Source organism: Perissodus microlepis, chromosome 9, assembly GCF_051167445.1.
Source record: "Perissodus microlepis isolate ML-2025 ecotype Zambia chromosome 9, ASM5116744v1, whole genome shotgun sequence".
NCBI classification, from domain to species: Eukaryota; Metazoa; Chordata; class Actinopteri; order Cichliformes; family Cichlidae; genus Perissodus; species Perissodus microlepis.
In genome coordinates this window covers 6,178,903-6,198,906 of record NC_140469.1, presented here as the reverse complement: position 1 = coordinate 6,198,906, position 20,004 = coordinate 6,178,903, and the positions used below count along the sequence as shown (strand labels likewise).

Genomic DNA, 20,004 nt, shown 5'->3' with positions numbered 1-20,004 from the left:
TAAAGTCCCTGCAAGGAGGACCGTGCTGGAATGTTGCCTCTGTTTTATGTCAGGGACCTGTCAATTTTTCATTTAAGAAGCAGGGAAAAACAAAGACTTGACAGACCAGAGATAAAGAGGAGCGGGAGCGATGGTTGTCATGTTTGAGCAGCTGGCAGAGAGGGACAAGAAAAGGAAGGAAGAGAGGGATAGTATGCTTGACCAGAGTGAGACAGGCGATGACCACTGATTGCAGATCAGCCTGTCAAACAGGTTTTTGTCCATCTGGAAGCCTCTCTGTGGGTGTCCAGAGGGCAAGGGAAGAATGTGTGTGTCCATGTAAATACCACAATTTCCAATCAAAAGAGTGTGAGGCTACCACTCATATCAAGAAGTTTTCAAAGGCAACAGAGCATCCAAGCATGATTGTTTGTGCTGCTGTGTACATGTCCCCCCAGCCCTCTCCAAAGTTCACTGTCACTTCTATAAAGTGGCAGCTTAAAGGTACCGTGGTAAACTCAGCCTGTGTTTTCCAGACTCTAAAGTGCTTTTGTGCAGAGGGGCACCATTTGGTACATGCTGAGGCTGCAGTTTGGCATCTTAGCGCAGCTCCGGAAAAAGCCACTTTACATTTAGCGAGTGGAGACTCAGCATGACTTTTGAGAGAGTGGAAGGTTTTCTTACAGGTTCCCCTTAGTGATGTCCCTGTACTCAAGGAGTGCATGGCAAGCAGATGGACACAGCTGCATGAACTACTCTTAGTTTTTTACTTTAGAGTTGATTAGCCAAACTACCAAACTTACTGCCTTTCTATCTCTTTTCCATCCTGCTCACTTCAGCTGGGTTCCTCTTTGCCTCATTGCCGCTAAGTCACGGAGGTCAGGAGGTCACTGCTGTGATTCAATTACCCGGAATGAACTGTGACAGACTGCGGGGAGTTGTTTGGCTGGGTGGCCAGCCTACTCATATGATGCTAGTAAACTGTCAACAGACCTAAGGGGGGAACAGTGACGTCTGTGACCTTTCAACAAGACACTGCAGTAAAACCTCCAACTGATCAGGAAACAGAGGACAGTGAAAGAGCATCTTGAGCCAATCTGGTATATCTCGTCTCAGGTTTCATAGTCACATTACCCAGCCTGTGGGGGCTGCTACATATGGAGAAAGAGGAAACATTTAAACCATCTCATTAAAAAAGTGGCCATAAAGCCTGCCTTCCAATGCTACATCTTGTGTAAACTTAATGCAGATGAAGGCCGATCTCTGAGCTCCAGTGAATTCTGTCTCCGTTTCGTAGAAATTCTGCATCTCAGCAGCTCAGCATATTCTATTGATAACTTACTTCCCTCCTGCATCTTTCACAGGTTTTCCAAGGCAACACCAACCCAACTGACGTTGCCAAGACGAAGCTTCCCAAGCCCACGCTGACGCGCTTCATTCGGATACGTCCCGTTACCTGGGAAACAGGCATCGCACTGCGCTTCGAGGTGTACGGCTGTAAGATATCAGGTTGGTTGCTGCTGAGATCACATACACATTCATACAGTGACTCCATATTCCATTTTCATATGCCTAATCAGCTTACACTACAGACTCTAGTCAGTTCTGCTCTCTTGCGGCAACCTAGTTGATATTTCCCATCCAGGCCTCACTGGTGCAAACACCTCCCTCCTTATCTGCTTCCTTTAAGGCTAAAGCAAGCTGTTGCATAATAGAGAAGTGGTGCATGAAGGAGGATTGCCTATTTATGTCTCCCCATGTTTAGATGTACCTCATCCAATATATATGAAGCCAACAGCTTGCAGGCAGAGTGAGCTGAAGCCGGGTGGGCTCTGTTTGGGCCCATCCCTCCTGCAGATCTTTCCTCAGCCTCCTCTTTAGTCTGGCTTTGCTTTTAAAGCTTTGATTTTGTTTGTCTCATCTTTGCCTTTTTTTTTTTGTTGATGTTATTTTAATGTGTGGTATGTGCATGTGTGTGCGGCTCCCTTTCGTATGGTTTTTAGCACATCTGCCTGACTCTCTGCGGGATTATGAACATGTGTATTGAATTCTAATTAGCACTTGGATGTGTGTTTTGTTCCCCTGCACTTACAAATGAAGTGGACAGGGACAAAAAAATATCAAAGTAAGCCTCTTGTATTTTTTCCAATGTTGTGAGCACAGGATTGCGCCCAGGATTAAAATTAGGGGTGGAATTATTTGCAGCCAGCTAAATGTGAGCCGGTCGAGTGTTGTTTTTAAAAAAAACTTTTAATGGAGCTTTGTAGCTCTCTGGTACATACGCAGAGCACTGTGGGTACAGCAGGGTTACAGATGGGGCGTGTGTTTCGGGGCGCACGACCAGACCGCTGCGCAGAGCATAAACACATCACAGGATCGAAGTCACCACAGGGCCTCGGGAATGACGTCAGCACCCCTGGGTGCTCTGAAGACACTGCCAGCTTCACTGCATGCTAGCAGAGAACGAGAAGCTCTGAGGCTCTTGAGGGCTGCATAAACTCAGTGACTCACTCCGTTCTACACTTAGTTACAAATCCTTGATACAAGATCTTGAGTAACTAGTGCTTTCAAAGTACTCTTAAAGTTCATCGCCGCTTTTCTCACCAAAAAAGGACTTTTCAAATCTGCATTTTTTCCAAGTTTTCCCCTTCCAGTTTTTCTTTAAAGCCATAACTTAGGCATCACAGGAGAGGAGGAGTAAAATCCCAGAATGCGGCAAGATGTTCTCCCTTAAATCATCATGGTCGCGTGCCGATCTAAACAGCTACTCATTAATGAACAAGATCCGCCACCCTGTTGTTAGTAAATATGCCGTGGTGTATAAATATCACTGATAAACCACCGATGCTCCACCCAAACCCTGAGCATGGCCCACATAGCCGCATATCACCTTGTGCTTGCTCCCCTGGGTGTGCCGCTGCGTGCATGGCATCGCAGCTGAAGTCAGTTAACAGCTCCAGATGACCCAGGCACTCGGGCAGAGCGTCTAAGCTCAGATCAGTGTCTCTCACACGCACTATCACACATGTGTACCTTTCTCTATATCCTCCCACTTCAAAGGGGGTTCAGTATGCCTTTGCTCTGCCAGGGGCCAGCTCGCTGATCGCTCTCAAACAGATTCTGGCCAAAGATGAAAGAAAGTGGGAGAAAAATAAAACAGTCGAGGAGCATTCGCACAGCCAGCATTTGTTACATGAGCTCCAATTTGGACCTTTTCGAGAATGCGGGAGCAGAGATTTGTCCCACGGGTTCTCACAGGAGCCGGTTTAGATAACCGGAGACAGAGAAAAAGAGAGAGAAAGACAAGTCTGAACGGGGCCTTGTTTTCTCCAAGTTTTCGCTGACTTTTCCCAGACGCAGCTCCGCTATTGATTCCTGCTGCGGTACAGTGCACGCTCTGTCTCATACAGACACAGAAGATGTAATAATGCTGGGATTTATCCCTCCGTGGGAGCCAGATAGTAAATATATTATTGCTTAGCACAGGTCTCTGACTCAGTGTCTTGGGATTAAGTGCTGGAGGAAAGATAGGACGAGACACACAGGAAGATTTAAGCCCAATAAAAGCTAGTACAAGTGTCAGACTTCGAGTGGCAGCTCGTGGAAAACTTTTGTGGACTCCTGTGGATTCTTTCTAGCTATGCAAAGAAGAATTTCTGAAGTATATAATATTTACTGCAGTCTCTCTATCGCGCTGCAGTTCAACCTTCTGTTTGGGTGGGGCAGCCAATTAAAGGACAGATAGCTTTAAGTAAAGGTGACCTCTCACTTTAAGAGAGAGGAGAGCTAAAATGGCTTGTTTCAGACATAATGTGGACTGAGGCCCAGCAAACATTGGGATTATTTTTAATTATGAATCATGCAAAGTTACTCTAGTAGAGAATGTAAATGCAAAGCTGGAAGAGAGTGTAATCACTCTCCTTTACAGTGTTTACAGCATAAGTAAGTTGCTGTGCATGACTTTTACAACATCTCAAAAAGACAATCCCGTCTTGGGTTCAGAACTATTGTGTCCCTATCAATCACTTGCATGGTACAAAATTATTTCACAGATTTCACAAAACATTTGATAAAAGAATATGAACATAATTATGTCCATCTACAGATAAAGCATACCTTTCTCCTTAGGTCAGTTCATACAGCTAAAAATTACAATAATCCTAAATTCAGAGCAGCCCACCAGTGTGACAGAGCTTTAAAAACTTATTATCTGAGACAAATTTGTTTTTATTTTCACATGTAGTGTTAGAGTTTGCTGGGTTTTGACTGTTGTTGCTGGGTTTTGACTGTTCTAACCAGAAATTTCTACATCCATGTACAGTCAATAAGTTTTCATTGGAATTATATCTGGCCACCTTTCGTGTAATATCAAGGCAAAAACATGAAAATGGACAAAAAAAGTTTAAGGTTAAAGCATTCAGATGGTTCTACAAGCTGTAGCGACGAATTGGTGCCCTTCGACTTCATTATACAAGGGGATGTCACTGGAAACAAGGCTTGAGGAAAGAAAATGAAAAAAAAACGCTTTCTCTCTTTTTTTAAAAAAATGGAGATGGAATCAAAGATCATAAAATATACAAAAAGTTAAGCTAGAGATGATCACAGAGGTAGAATAAAAAAATAATACAATGAAAGAGGAGAAAAAAAGTTTGGAACTTTGGACAGGAAACAACAAGGTGTTCAAAGATGCGGCCCCACAGATGTTAACAGCTGCGGAGCAGAAGGTAGACGAGCAGCAGATAAAACACAAAGAGAATGTGTTTTTGTGTGTATATGAGTCTATAGAGGGAGGGGCAGAGAGATGAAAAGAAAAACTGCTCCCAGAATGCAGGAGATGGAAACACCAACAGAGAGGAGGGTTTTAATTGGCTGCCTGGAGACAACCGCTTCAGGCAGAAGAATTAGTATGCATGAGATCTGCAGGCAGAGAGACACAGAGAAAGAGAATAGAGGCAGAGATCACAGTAACATCACAACAAGTTTGGGGAATAGTTGTCCTCACTTTGACTTTGACTATCCATGACGATGCCCCTGTATGAACTCAAATTCACCAAAGCAGAGCCGTGGCAAGCCTGATGCTGAACCTCAAGCCTTTGGATGCAGATCGCATGTTTTATTTTTCCATCTATCTGCTCTCTAGGTTTTCTTTTGTTTGTATCAAAAAGCTAAGCACCTTTTGCTTTCCCATTTGCCTTTCAGAGTACCCGTGTTCAGGCATGCTGGGCATGGTATCAGGCTTGATCAATGACAACCAGATCACCGCGTCCTCCCACACAGACCGGAGCTGGGTACCAGAGAATGCCCGCTTGCTAACAAGTAGGACAGGATGGACCCTGCTGCCCCAGCCACAGCCCTTCACTAATGAATGGCTGCAGGTGGATCTCGGCGAGGAGAAGCTAGTGAGGGGCTTGATCATCCAGGGAGGGAAGCACCGTGAAAACAAGGTGTTCATGAAGAAGTTCCGCCTGGGCTACAGCAACAATGGCTCGGATTGGAGGATGGTGCTCGACACCAGTGGAAACAGGCCGAAGGTGGGTTTTTCTCTCTTACCTTGCACAGTGCCCAACAATACTTGGGTATGTGTTCAGTTCTGCTATCAAATCAGAAGATTAGCTTAATCAAAGCTCTCTTGTATCATTTTTCAATTCATGCACCCAGGATTTTTTTTTTCAAGAGCAAGGATTGGAATTGACGTTTTGATTTAACAGAGGTTTTACCTTCAGCACTGTGGAAAATGATTTGAATACCAAATTCTAAAAATGTCTCTTAGACACGTCAGAGCATCGATTGTGATTATGACGCATTTAGTCAATTTTCACCCGACTACGCGCCGGGCAGTTGTGAGTCATTGAACAGTCATTGTGAGTCAATTTTAGGAGTGCTTTGAATCACATTAGGATAAGCATCTGAGTCTCTCAGAGTCCTTCCCCCTGTTCTCTCCTCCTGCTTTGTATTCTGCATGACACACACACCGTTCAACCCTTTCAATGGATAGTGAAACCTCTCCAGAGAGGAAGGAGGGGTGAAAGGGAGTCAGAGGGATGAGAGAGGAAAGAACGGGCAACAGTCGAGAAGTGACCAGAGATTTATCTCCCAGTGGCACTGCCTTGCGCTGAAGGCATACTTGCCAACACTTTGCTTGATGCATGCACACACTTACACACAAAGTATGTAAGTGTGTGCATACTCGCGGATGCAGGCACACACACCTCCGAGAAGAGCTGCAACAGCCCGTCCCCAATTACAAGTGTCCCTGACAGGGCATAAATCTGATCCAGATGGGCTGATGGTTGATTTATGAAGGGAGTGAGGAGGATCCATATCCTGGCTGTCCTAGTTAGTGTCCTTTCTCCTCTTGCCTAAGAGTTTCCCAGCATCTAAGGCTCACCAGGCGTCTTCACGTGATCAAACCCATTAATCCACTTCCGTCATTCCTCTATCTCTTTCTTGGCTTGCTTCTCCCACACTGCCTCCTCTTTTCCTTCGTTTATACCTTCCCACATGGAGGACCGGAGAAAGAGTTAAAGAAAGTTACCCTTGTCAGAGGTGTGAGTCATGCTGTCTTTGCCACTGGACTTCTGTGTCACTCACCTAGTCTGTGCTTTGGATATCAGCAAGATTACACATCTGGTCAGCTTATTTATTTATTTTACTTTTCATCTGTCCACCTACCCAAAACAACCAACCCTCTGTATCCATTTTCAGAACGTAGGAGTAATTTTGCTGTAGGGTACCTGCATTTGGGGGGCTGTAGCAGTCAATACTAATCTTTATCACTCTTGCCCTTTTCCCTGCCAGATATTTGAAGGCAACAGCAATTATGACACTCCTGAACTGAGGACCGTGGAGCCTCTGCTGACCCGTTTTGTCAGGATTTACCCAGAGAGGGCCACTCCTGCTGGGATGGGCCTGCGGCTGGAGCTGCTGGGCTGCGAGATTGAAGGTAAAGCTCAAAAACATGTAGGACTTTCAATAAAATCGATTGCATTGTCTGTCCTCTGTCTAAAATGCTCCTTTCTGTTTTGATGCACAAAACTATAAAAGAAATAGAGTAGTATTTCTATTGACGCTGGTGACATTTCCACCCGTGGTGCTCATTTCTCCACCAGCAACAATTATGTGTTTACCAGTGGTGGCAAAGGTCCCCCCCCCGAGTGAAACCTTTCTTCGAGCAGTTGACATTTTCAGCTATAGTGATGCTTTTAGCCACGAAAATGACATTTTCACTCCCGTAGTTGACGCCAAGACTGTCTTCGATTGTGTTTCATTTTCTCCCCCTTAGTGGGCACACCTAGACCTCTCAGACTACATGCTCACATCTGACGTGTGTTGACTCACACGCAGGTGAGCAGTCTATCATCCTAGCTAATGGCATGGCTGTGAGGAGCTAGCGCGTCATGTCTTTGCCACAGTCCTGTTTATTTAAAGACGTGCATAAGCGCTCCCTATGTCGAGCCCACAGCTGTCCAGCTCCTGCTCTTTATCCTTACAAGGGATAGCTGTCTTGTCTCCCTGTAACATCAAAGCTGTCCCCAATAGCTAGCCACTTCTACAGGGGATCAAATGAAAGCCCACCTGGCCCACTAGGATTATTGCATCCTGGCCCTCATCGCACTCTTCCCAACCTCGGCACGTCTTTCTTCTTTCAAAGGACTGCGCCCACTTTGCTATCTTTAAAATTACCATTATTTTTTTCCAGCTCTTTATCTGCCTCTCTCAAAGCTGATGTAGCACAAAAAACGCTCAGCAATATAAGCACACGGAGCATCCTAGCCCTAAGTGGATTTACATATTGGATTTCAGGGAGGCCCATTCTCTTGTAAGCCTCATGGACTCCCACCGGGAGCTTTAGTCAGATGATAATGCTTGTTTTCGCTGTTAATGCCAAATACACACAAACTCGCACAGATTTATGCACACAGACCAACCGCAATCACCTTGCCAAACATGTGGTTACAGTAAACTGTACACAGTCGGGTGAGTGCACAGGCAGGTGCATCTCCTAGTGTGTACAAATGTGTTTGTGTGTGTATGTGTGTAGCAAGCCGTAGCAGGAGGCCGAAATCCTCATTTCTATGAGAGGCTCCCCTGACGCAGTGCTGACCCCATCCCTGACCTTCCCCACCCTGAATCTGACAGGAGCTGATCTGCCTCATATTTCATCTAGCAGAGAGAGCGAGCAAGAGCATTGGCTCACACACATGCACAAACACACTCAATCGCTCTCACGCACAACTACAGATATTGTACACATTTTTCAAGATGCTCGCCCCTGTCTGTCTTTGCCTCCCTTTTGTCGCCTCTCTCCTCGTTCCTTCTCCTCGGCCTGCACTGAGGAAGCCAGTTTAATCCTCAGACAGTGCAAACACTTATGAAAGGTTTGGACTACAGGAACTGTTTTGTAGCTCCTATAACTATTGGAGGAAATACACTTTTTTGTGCGGCCATACAGTGCAGGAAGAAGGACTATCAAAAGTTCTTGGAACCCTGTTCGAAGAGCAGCGTTTCAAAGCTGCATACAAACTGGAAGGAATTTGTGGTAACATAGTGACCAGAGACCAGAGGCTGTAGTCAGGACCCACAATAAACTTTCAAGCGAGTGAAACTACCGAAGACAGTGAAGAATACTGTTGATTTACAGAGTCACCTAGACAACCTGAGCCTGAAATACCAGCAAGAGACAAGCTGGCAGTTTCAAACTGATGCGCAATGAGCAAATCGTTTCCAGTGCTCCTACTTCAGGGTATGGACTCTCCAAGCACAGGAAGTGATGTCAGTGACATGAATGAATGTGGGTTAGTTTAGATGTAAGCATACTTCATTCGTTGTAATCCTGACACTTACAACACAACAAACACACGCTCAGTCTTGTTTTGTTTGCAGATGTTTCTTTGTCAGCTGCTAGCTTGCTATCACGCCATTAGCAGCCCTATAGAAGTGGGAAAGCATATAAAAAAGACCTTAGAAGACATGTAGTTGTTGGGGAAGTCCCTCAGTGTGCAGATACCCTCAAGGAGTCCCAAGAAATATTGGGTCTGAAATCTCCAAAAGGCACTGGACCATGGAGCGGATTTTGGGCCTTTCCCACATCCAAGTGAAGCAGGGCCATAATGATAGACTGGAATGGCCCTGCCTATATCCAGTCCCAAGTCCTGTTACTCCACCTTCTAGTTTCAAAGTCTTACGCACCATGTATTCGCTTCAGCTCTATTTATACACCCACACCTCCACAGCTTGATAAAAGGAGGGATACTAATAGCTCAGTTCTACACTAATGCTCAGCATGGAACTGTGAGCACAGCAATCGAGCTTACAGAAATATATTTCACTGTTTCTTCTTCTTTTCTTTCCTTTTCTGTTTTTGTTTAAACTATATGCTTAAACTGTAGGCTTGAAAAGAAGGATTTCAGACAATTAACAAAAAGAAATGCAATGCTATTCAATAGATACTGGCCTTAAAAACAAAGGAAAACACTGTAACCTTTTTTTAAAGTAGTCGAAAAATCCCTTAAGCTAAAATCAGTGCACTTTCCATGTTTAACCTGTAATCTAACCTGTATTGTTTCCTCTCTCTCCCTTCACCGTCACCTCTCCAGCTCCTACACTCCCGCCAACCACCGCAATCCCGAGCACCACCCCGTCTGATGAGTGTGATGACGACCAGGCGAGCTGCCACAGTGGCACAGGTGATGACTACGACGTGACAGGTGCTAACATCGCCTTCATGAGACTGCGACCAGCCCCTTCCCCAAACCCTCCCTGCCCTAATTTCCCCTTGCTTTTGCTGTGGCTGGTGCTCGATCGTCTCCCTCGATTCTGCGCCATCACAGCTTCTGTAGCATCGCTGCCGCAGTCAGATTTTGATACCAAACCCAGTCTTCCATGTACTGTACCCTGCACACTGGCAAGCATGCATGCACCCTCGTGTGTCCTGGCAGCCACACAACTCTAATTTGCTGCGCCCCCGTTGCTACCACCTCCTCCTCTTCAGTCTACCACTTCTTACCTTAAGCTCTGAGCACTCACCAGAAAGCATTGTTGCATTTGCACCTGAAATCAATTCACCCACATCTGTTCTGTATCATTTCATCTCTCACTTGCTTTTTGCTCTGGCTCCCTGCCTCCACTCACTCCTAGCTTACTTTTCCTTCTAACCAGTCAACTATCTCAGCCTGCACCGTCGCCTGCACTCCCCATTAACCAGCAGTCTCCAATGATGAGCATGGCACCGTCTCAGTCATGTGTTGCATAAGTTCTTCCTGCTAGGAATACCAGAAAAAGGGCATTCATAAGAAAGAAGCCAGAGACAAGGCATGCGTTGATTAGCCAAGTTTAGCTAGCATGGGTACTTATTTAAAATGAAACTTAGCTCATTGCAAACCTAGGCTAACTGTGCTAACATTCTGTATTGTGACAGGTGGTAACATGATGCCAGAGAGCACTACTGCTGAAATGGATACCATCCCAGGTGAGCAAAAAATACCATATATACATATTTTTTAAGGTCAGTGCTTTCAAAGTTTGCACATCAGAGTGATGAAACATACAGCGGGGCAAATGTTTAACTGCTCATGGTTTGTTCTGAATTAATTTCATGAATTCATCAAGAGACACACCTGAGATAATGATTGCCAGCTCGAGCCAGCCTCTCTCCTCTGATGTGTGTCTGTTATTAAAGCTGATGATATGGCCCTGGGAGGCTCCCGCTGACAGGGTAAAGGGAGGCTACGTGATGCAAGGCTAGCCGATGATTAGCACTGGTGCTCTGCTGCTGCCTTCTCAGCATAATCACTAATCACCAGGCTGACACCGATACACACACAGAGCACGCACCTGTAAAAGCCAGATGCAAATGACTGGAGGAAGTTAGGTGCACTTTGGGGCCCACATGCATGGACAGACACACATAGCCAGTGTCTCCTACAGCGGGCTGATGAGGCAGCAGTCAAGAAGCAGTGCCCCAGTCTGACCTTGGCTAATGGGCCGTAGGCTCCACCCAACCCCCTTTCTCTCAGTCAGCTGGCTCTGCGGTCTGTCTTCGATTTGGGGCACGAGCGATATTATTAGAGTAGCTCTAAGATGCAAATGTGTGTATGCATTTATGCACATTTTTGTGTGTGTATGTCTGTATGAGTGTAATGAAGTACAGGTAAACACCTATCTATTTGACTTTTCATCTCAAGACTCTCAAACCATGCATGTTAATAAGCTGTGTGTGTGTGTCCATGTGAATGTGTGTGTGTGTCATGCACCATGCATCTCAGGGGGTATAGTTTCCACTCACATTCATGGAGAAATAGACTTTTTTCTTACACATATATATCGTCACAGGCTCCTCTTAATGGAAAAAAAAGCCAAAGTCGTTTTAATTGGGAATGGAGTTTCTATGGGGAAAATGGTGGCTTGGACCCTGAAATGTGGTTGATATGTGATGGGAATTCCATCCTTTGTGTTTAATGGGTAAATAGCGTCATTGCCTGCAGAAGTTAGTTAAATCCTTCCCATTTTGTAAGGGAATATTAGCTCATAGATTCTGTCATTCAGAGAGTGGTATCTCTAAAGGCATTTCATGCTGGAGAATAAAGCTATGGCTGGCCTCCCAAACATCTCGTTTCCCCAGTGTTCCTTGAAGTCTTTCTTTATCTAATTTGGAAAACACTAAAGCCCGAGCTCCCACACATTTTCTGGCCTCGATGAAGGCTTCTTCGACACGGCGTGTGTCCACAGGGGATGGCATTGTTGGAGTGGGGCCCCGGCGCTGTTACCATAGCTGTCTTCGAATCCCATGTCCCTGCTCTCATTAAAATCGTCAGTTCGCAGCGGGTTGCTATGAATGTTTCCTTTCTCAACTGGGCACGGTGTCCAGGCATCTGTCTTCCTGTCCCTGCCATTGGGGGTTTTGACTCTTCTCAGTGTTCCCGTTTAATGCATTCTTTGCATACCCTGTTGCATTCATTAGAAGAGATCATTAAATACAGCCAAGACATAAGGACTGCATGAGGCATTGGTTCACACTCTTTCTCATGTCAGAACTGTAATTTACCTTTTGTCCTACTCCTGCTTCTCCTTCATGAGTTAGCTGCTTGTATCACCCCCACCTGTAGGCCTGTAGGCTTATGTCCCACAGTTATCTGCTGCCCTCTAGTGGTCTGTTCCAGAGCAGAATAAGAGAAGGAAGCTCCAAAGTGTAGCCTGTAGTTATACCGTGACAGGCCCTGCGGTCATTGTTCGGATAGAGCCCAGGGCTACAGGCAGCTTCTCCTTTTGTAATAAGCAGAATGATTAAGGTTTTTTTCTCCTGTGATACATGATCTTGATCTTTCTTCACACAGCTTTTCTCTGGTTTGCCTGCGACTTTGGCCGAGCCAATGATCCGTCCTTCTGCAGCTGGACATCGGAGGACACGGGATCTAGGTGGCAGATCCAGTCCAGCGGCACGCCTACCCTCAACATCGGACCCAACATGGACCACACAGGTAAGTACCTCAGATGATAGACTCACAACATCTGACACAGTACATGTGGCATTTTACCTCTGTGTTGCTGATACAAGGGCTTTACATTACAGGTGAACCGGGGAATTTCATCTACACCTTAGCAACCAGCCCCCAAGAGACAGAGGTGGCTCGACTCGTCAGCCCCGTGGTCAGCTCCCCGGACTCGGACCTCTGTGTGTCATTCTGGTACCACATGTTTGGGCCACACATCGGCACACTACACATCAAGCAGCGCAAGCAAACGGAGAAGGGACCTGCAGATGTCCTACTGTGGACAGTCAGCGGCCACCAAGGCAACCGCTGGAGGGAAGGTCGTGTCCTCGTGCCACGCACCAACAAGCCTTATCAGGTAACTGACCCACCTTTTAATTTACCTTTGCTTGTTGTGTGTGTGCTGTCACTCTAGAGGCTCACTTTTTTTTTTTGCCAAGGTGGTGATCGAAAGTCTAGTGGAGAGAAAGAGCTGGGGAGACATTGCTGTGGATGACATTAAGGTTCTCGATGGGATCACACTGCCAGACTGTAAAGGTGAAGCTTTGTGCTTAGTTTCAGTGACTTCCTTCAGATTTTGAACTAAAACAGCACTTTGGCACACAGCTCTGACTGCAGTTTTTTGTCATTTAGCTCTGCTTTTAATATGAATTTCTCTTTAAAGATCCCGACGTGCCCACTGAGCCAATATTACCGGAGGATATTAATGAAATCAGTAAGTCCTTTCACACATCAGGTTTGTTGTGCATTCTAACCTTTTATAGTTTATTTTCTCACTTTTCTTTTTCTCTTCTGCTCCTTGCTTCTTCTCTAGTTCCGGAAAACACAGAATATCCAGACTTTGTGGATAACAACCAGATCCCTGAAGGCAGCATGCTAAAGACGCTTGACCCCATCCTGATCACCATCATCGCCATGTCTGCCCTCGGGGTCTTCCTGGGGGCCATCTGCGGCGTGGTCTTGTACTGCGCCTGCTCACACGGAGGCATGTCGGACAGGAACTTGTCAGCTCTGGAGAACTACAACTTTGAGCTCGTGGACGGCGTCAAGCTAAAGAAAGACAAACTCAACGTACAGAGCTCGTACTCGGAGGCGTGATTCAGGACAGAGCGCATTCATGTGACTGTGTGCGATGGGCCGGGCTCTCGCACGAGACTGTCTGCAGGCATATAATCCCGCCTGTCTGCAAGCAGACGGGCTGCCGATGCCCTCGAATCTCTGGACGAGGGACAGGTTCAGGAACCAACAGGAGGTCTGGACTGATCCATGCTTTTCTCAGGAGCTGCAGTTAAAAAAAAAAAAAAACAGAGCCTACCAGTAAAGGGGGAGGGACACTGTGTACAAATAAAATACAGGAAAAAAAATATGTACAGATAATTCAGATGATATTTTAATTTTCTATTTTGATTTTCATTCATTTTTACAATCGGATGCTGGTGTTGAGACCAATTTATTAATGATGTTTAAAGTATTTATCGTTTTCTGGAAAAAAAAAAAAAGAAACGTCTTTTTATTATTACCATCAGTTGGTAACGGCTGTTTTCACCTTTTAGAAAGAGACGTATTGACATCCTAAGTGAACCATATCCGGTAAAAACTGTAGATTCGCCCCATGGCGTGGCAAACAGAGTGTGCCGTGAGACATGTACCCTTTCCCCCCCTTTGACCCCTATCACTCTAAAGTGAGGGTCCCATTCATGGCAATGTATGGTTCTGACAGTGCCTTTAATACGTTTTTGTTGGAATCCTCTGTTGATATCGGTGTTTTTTACTGTACTTGGCTTAAGCTATAATGACAGGAAACAGGGGCACATGACCTTAGAAATACCTGCAAAACAGGACAAGAGTTTATCACAGGTTTTTTTTGTTGTTGTATTTGTTTGTTTGTTTGTTTGTTTTCTGTCCAAAACAAAAACACACACACTGTAAATAAGTTTTAATATATTTTATTGTCCTTTTTTTAAAGAAAGTAAAAAGTAAAAGGAAAAAAAAGCTGCAGTATCCCTTTTTGTCATGGGTTTTTGCGTGTGCGTGTGTGTAAATACAATCTCCTGGACTGTTTCGTGGAAGGTGCAGTGTTTCATTTTCAGTCGCTCAGGCGAGCACGATTCGCCCGATCGCTGACGCTCCAGCGATTTCAATGTGCATTCAAGCCATCTGTCACCGAAACATCCACTTCTCAAAAGAGCCCCAAGGATGAATGAATCGAGAGGTAGCAAACGCACAAAAACAAAACAAAAAAGAGAGATGAACTCTCAGCACTCTTCTTCTTTTGATCACTCATGACCACGCCATATCTCTGCTGTGAGCTGAACTGGTCGCTGTGATGTTTCCAGAACTTTAAACACACTCGTGACAATTTCAGAGGAGGTGGTAAAATATATCAAATATTTGGCAAAAACAAACAAACAAACACCAATCCTCGTTGCTTTGCTTTATCTAAATCCCTCACTGTCTTGTCACTGTGGATTGTTCACCCAGGCAGTGCTATCTGGACAATGCAGCTTGAATGCACTTTGTTTTGCGAGCCCCTCGTGGTAGAAACCTGTAAAAAAGAGGGGTTTACACACTAACTGACGAATGGTGCTATCAGTAATTTAGCCAGACACATATGTCTCATGATGAAAAAAATTTTTTAAATAAAAAAGCCCAGTTTGTATTGTCCACATGCTGTAGTGTAGCTCAAGCGCCCCGACCTCCTCCTCTTGGGGGGCTGTGAAGAGTTTTTAACGTGTTTCACGTGTAGCAGCCATAATGTTGTGATGTCAGAGCTGATGTCAAAAGGACAGGACACTGGTACAGTGGGTTGGAGAGGGGGTGAGGTGGGGTTGGGGGTGGGAATCGAGCATCGTCACCTGAATCAGACCCCCAGGCCTCTCTCCGTGGCTTTACCAAAGGATGGTTGCCCCCTTATACATATGGTGGAGGGCTGGAGGGGGAGGAGGGGTTCCTCGCCAACACAAAATACCATGAGACCACAGTCCCTCCTCTCCACACCCTTCCCCATGAAAAAATCAAAAAAAAAAAGGGGGTAGCTTATGGCAGGACACTTACAGAGAACAGCAACGTGTTTGTTTTTTCTATCTCTTTTTAAGCTTAAAAGAAGTGAAACGTCGCCCAGGTGTGAACTCTTCAATCCCAGGGTGGTGGTGCCCCCCCTCCATGAGGCCGCTGGGGCCCCTGAACTCAGTGGGGGGGTTTTGTGCCACAGTCAAAACAATCAAAAAAAAAATCAATCCTGGGAGGCGTGGAGTCTTTTTACATGGATGTGCTTTGTATGTTGTGCCGTGGTGAACACACGTTCTCAGCTTGTTCATTTTATTTTTCAGGACCGGGCGACCCTCTCTCCCCTCAGCTTTTACACCGCCCCCTGCCCCTCCCCCACCTGTGCTTTCAGCTGTAGAGCACTGTAGCTGCAGCAGCTAAGGAGAAAGGATACTGTAGCGTGGACTCAAAAGAAATAATGTTGCACTGACAAATATATTTAAGAGGTTTACGTGTTTCTAGCATTCATTTGCAAAAAAAGAAAAGAAACTGAAGAAAATCAAAAACTCTGTTTTCTTTTTCTGTTCTTTTTATATATACATGCATATATATATATAGTTTCAGATTATGTGACATAATTCTGAAATGTAAAAATACTGAGATGTTTTTATTATTGAAAAAGGCAGAAGAGATTTTTTTTCCTCCCAGCAGTAATGTCCCTCCCCCGTACATTTACATGGCATATTAACTCTTCGTTTTGTACTGTCATTCGGAATTTTGTGCAGATTTTCTTTCTTTCTTTCTTTTTTTTTTTTTTACAATAACAAGGAATTAAGATTTTTATTTTCAGTACTGCTTCTGTAATTTACTGTTGTGAAGGGCGGGAGGGGAAAGGAATAAACAGCAAAGGCCTTAAAAAATTGAAAAGGGAATTTGTGAGTTGTAATTCAGGCTTTGAAATGTTTTTTTTCTTTCTTTTTCTGCTCCAGTCGGACATCTAAACCACGGCCCTGCTGTGAAGGGTTAAACCAGCAGCTTCATAAGCAAGCAGCTCTTTGAAACAGCATCTTTTTTGTTGTTGTTGTTTTTGCTTGAGAGTGATGTGAAAGCACTATCAAGGCAACGCAGTGATGTTAAAAGAGAACTTTTTTGTCTGGTCTCTGTCTCATTGCCACCGCTTTCCAAAGATACAATAAAAAAAAGCGTCTCCACACGAAGGAGGATGAACTTTTCTTTGCTGAGGAGTTTTGCTTTTTTTCTGCATTTAATAAAAGAGAAAAAACTCACCGGCTCGATTGGCCTGACACTGAGCAATGACAGGTGAAAATTAACCTCCTGGTCCCAGATCAGAACTCTGCTAATGTGAGTTTCCACCTTATTGAAGTAGTTAACAGTGGCGAAATTGATGGCATAAAGTAAAGGGCGGGTGGTGACCACTAATGAGAAGCTGATGTGAGCTGGGATCAGTCACTCAGTTGGATTTTGATCCTGGTCTATCATTAGTTCAAACTGCATTTTCACTGATTTTTTTCTTCTTCTAAATTTACAGGGGTCATATCGTTTTGCCACTTATTTTGGCAGGCCAGGAAATGAGACAGAAAGTATCACCACAGTGATTTTTAAAATCTCTGGTTTCAGTGTCAGTTTCAATTTAGAGCGTGAGATAGAAGTACAGCATGTAAGCAGCTCGTTGAGGAAAGCTTATACACATCTTGAAAGACATAGCAGGACCCTCATCATCGTTAGCAAGCAAATTAGAGTCCTAACATCTTTCAGCTGCTATATCCTTCACACGCTATTGACTACATGAGAGCTTAGAGCATGCAAACCCAACTTCATTGCTGTTTTATCTCTCCTCAGACTGCTGAAAACTAATAATCTTGTAAAACTATGCTTAACATTAATTAATGATTAATTAATTAGTCATTAACACACAGAGTATCATCAGTCATTTATCTGTGTGGCACGATTGATGGAGAATTGTAGCTTGATCTACACCACAATTAGAAAGTGTCTGATATGGATACTTTATTTAGCAGTACTTCTTTGGGTTTTAAAGTCTTCTTTTCCAAAGGCTTTAAAGTGCTGCTTCTTTGTGAATATGTTATCTACTAATTCTAAAGATTAGTCTTTAATTATTAATTTTGGGGATAGTGAAAAATCCCTTTTGTGTTTAGTTTTTCTATTCTATACCAGTGCAGTCGCTCTTATTAAAATCTGCAGAAGTCATTATTGAATCACCTCCTTAAAAGGCTATTAGTTTATCACTTATTAAGAATCAGTCAGTGCTGTAGCTACAATATCAGTAAAAAAAAATCTCTTTCTCCAAGTCAAACATAACATAGAGCCAAAAAATCAAAGCCGCAGTCGCACTGTGAGGAGAATCACTCACATTGTTTTTTGTCACAACTAAAAATTTGAAAATGTTTGACTTACTAGTTTGTAAAGGCTTTTTAGCTTTGCAGAAAAGAAGTTCTAGCAGCATAACCACAGCATTAGTAACGTCCCAGACAGGCTCGCATCTGAAACTTGTAGTTTTATATTTTGCCACTGGGTGGCTCTGTGGAGTAATATTGAGTTCTTTATCCTGTATCATATTCCACGTTTGTTAAATAAAAGGAACATTATTATGAAACGGTCTCTAATGTATTAATGTAGAGCACTGCAGTAAATGTGTAGATGCTTCATTATTTTTCTTTTTTGTTTCCATATTGTTTAATGTCTGCAAATGATTTAGTGGACTAGGAATGATTTGCCAGTTATAATACGTGCAAACATAATACACAGTTTGTTTGTTTTTTATTGTGGGTATTGTGATATGTTATCACGGACGCAGAGTGACTGGCTGACTTCCATAAGCTGCTGTGTTACACAGTCTTTACTGGTACTGCCAAATAAAACAGAACCGTTAGTTATCTGCGCCTTTCCTGCTATAACAAGAGGAAATTGTGTCTGTCATCTCGCTATTTTTCCATGACGAAGTCGTCTGCCCTCAAAGTGCAGCTCTGAAAAAAACTTAGATTTGAAATCGTATTTGTTATGGCCCTGTCCATGCAGTAGCCAAATCCCACCACAGGGGGGCTCCAGAATCCACAGAAGTCCTATGACATTTATCCAGGATACCTCAGCTATTACGGCCCATCACTTTTATACCATTGGCTGTAAAAATAAAATAAAATTAAAAAAAGGCTACAAAAACTCACCATCCACTTCATTAGGCACAAGTTTTTTGTTCCATATTGATATGATAGCATCACAGAGATGCTGCAGATCTGTTCGTTGTACATCCATGATCTGAAATTCTCATTCCTCCATATCCCAAAGATGCTCTCTTGGACTGAGATCTGGTGGTGGTGGAGGCCACCTGAGTACAGCGAGCTCATTGTTATATTCAAGAAACCAATTTGAGATAATTTGAGCTTTGTGACCTGGCACGTTGTCATTAGTAGATTATACACTGTTGCCAAAAAGGGATGGACATAATCATTTTAAATTATGCTCAGTACTAAGGGGCCCAAGATGTGCCAAGGAACCACAACATTACACCACAAGCAACAACTTGAATTGTTCATACAAGGCAGGATGGAGCCGTGCTTTTATGTTCTTTAAGCTAAAGTCTGATCTTATCATGTGAATTTTGCAGGAATGTATGTACAATTTTATTTATATAGCACCTTTTAAGATAAATATCACAAAAAATTGTCTAAAAAGGTTACCCAAAAGCAACTTTACTTAAAAAGATGGCTCTTTAGTTGTTTTTTTTTATAAGAAACCACCAAATCCGTAGATCTAAGGCTCAGTGGGGGAGAGTCTGGGGGTCACTGTGGGAAAATCTCTGTCTCCTTTAGTTTTCTTGTATAACACACAGCCAGCAGGACCTGATCGCAGGACATCAGAGACCTGCTGGAGACAAATGGATGTAAAGGTTCAGTGATGTACATCAGTGTTTACCCACAGAGAGCTCTGAAAGTCACAACCAGAATCTTGAAGTGGACTCCGAAGTTGACGAGGAGCCAGTGCATCTGAATTAGAAAGTGACCTGACAGTACTCACAGGTGCATTCTGAACAACTTGCATACATTCTGAGGAGGTTTTGTTGAGACAAGTGAACAAGCAATTGCAATATTCCAGAAAGGATGAGATAAAAGTATTTGCCATAATTTCTGATTCACAGCGTGAGATTCACAGCGTGAGAATCACAGCATGAGAATCACAGCGTGAGATTTCATGTGATCGTGATCATCCAAAGTTAAAGCACAAATCTGTCAGGGGCACAAACAAGGACTTCTGTTTTTTCTATATTAATCTGAAAAAAATGTCAGCCACCCATGCAAGACCTGAATCTGAATCTGGTATTTAGAAAATCAGCAGCACAAGAGAATACAAAAATAGGGGTTGACTTTGCCTCCACACCTAAACAGAAAAACAAGAACAGTCAGTGAGATTTGGCAAGTGGGGGAACGCTAAGATCTGTTGTAGTGTCCCACCATAGACGAGAAAAGCAACTGACAATCTGTATAGCTTATATCTTTATATGTATATATTTACAAAA

General features: G+C 43.9%; 1 protein-coding gene across 2 annotated transcripts in view; it reads left to right on the top strand.

Annotated features, from left to right (window-relative positions):
• The window catches only part of nrp1a (neuropilin 1a), a 62,609-nt gene extending 45,925 nt beyond the window's left edge, over positions 1-16,684 (top strand). The window contains exons 9-18 of one of the 2 annotated variants that reach the window (XM_084938840.1): positions 1,344-1,488; positions 5,179-5,510; positions 6,778-6,922; positions 9,576-9,665; positions 10,397-10,447; positions 12,312-12,455; positions 12,548-12,825; positions 12,908-13,004; positions 13,132-13,182; positions 13,282-16,684. In XM_084938840.1, the coding sequence (XP_084794966.1) occupies positions 1,344-1,488; positions 5,179-5,510; positions 6,778-6,922; positions 9,576-9,665; positions 10,397-10,447; positions 12,312-12,455; positions 12,548-12,825; positions 12,908-13,004; positions 13,132-13,182; positions 13,282-13,565 (1,617 nt within the window). In that variant the 3' untranslated portion in view covers positions 13,566-16,684. Of the gene's footprint in view, positions 1-1,343; positions 1,489-5,178; positions 5,511-6,777; positions 6,923-9,575; positions 9,687-10,396; positions 10,448-12,311; positions 12,456-12,547; positions 12,826-12,907; positions 13,005-13,131; positions 13,183-13,281 lie in introns of both variants that reach the window. The other variant, XM_084938839.1, reaches the window with a different exon arrangement.
• The last annotated feature ends 3,320 nt before the right edge of the window (positions 16,685-20,004 follow it).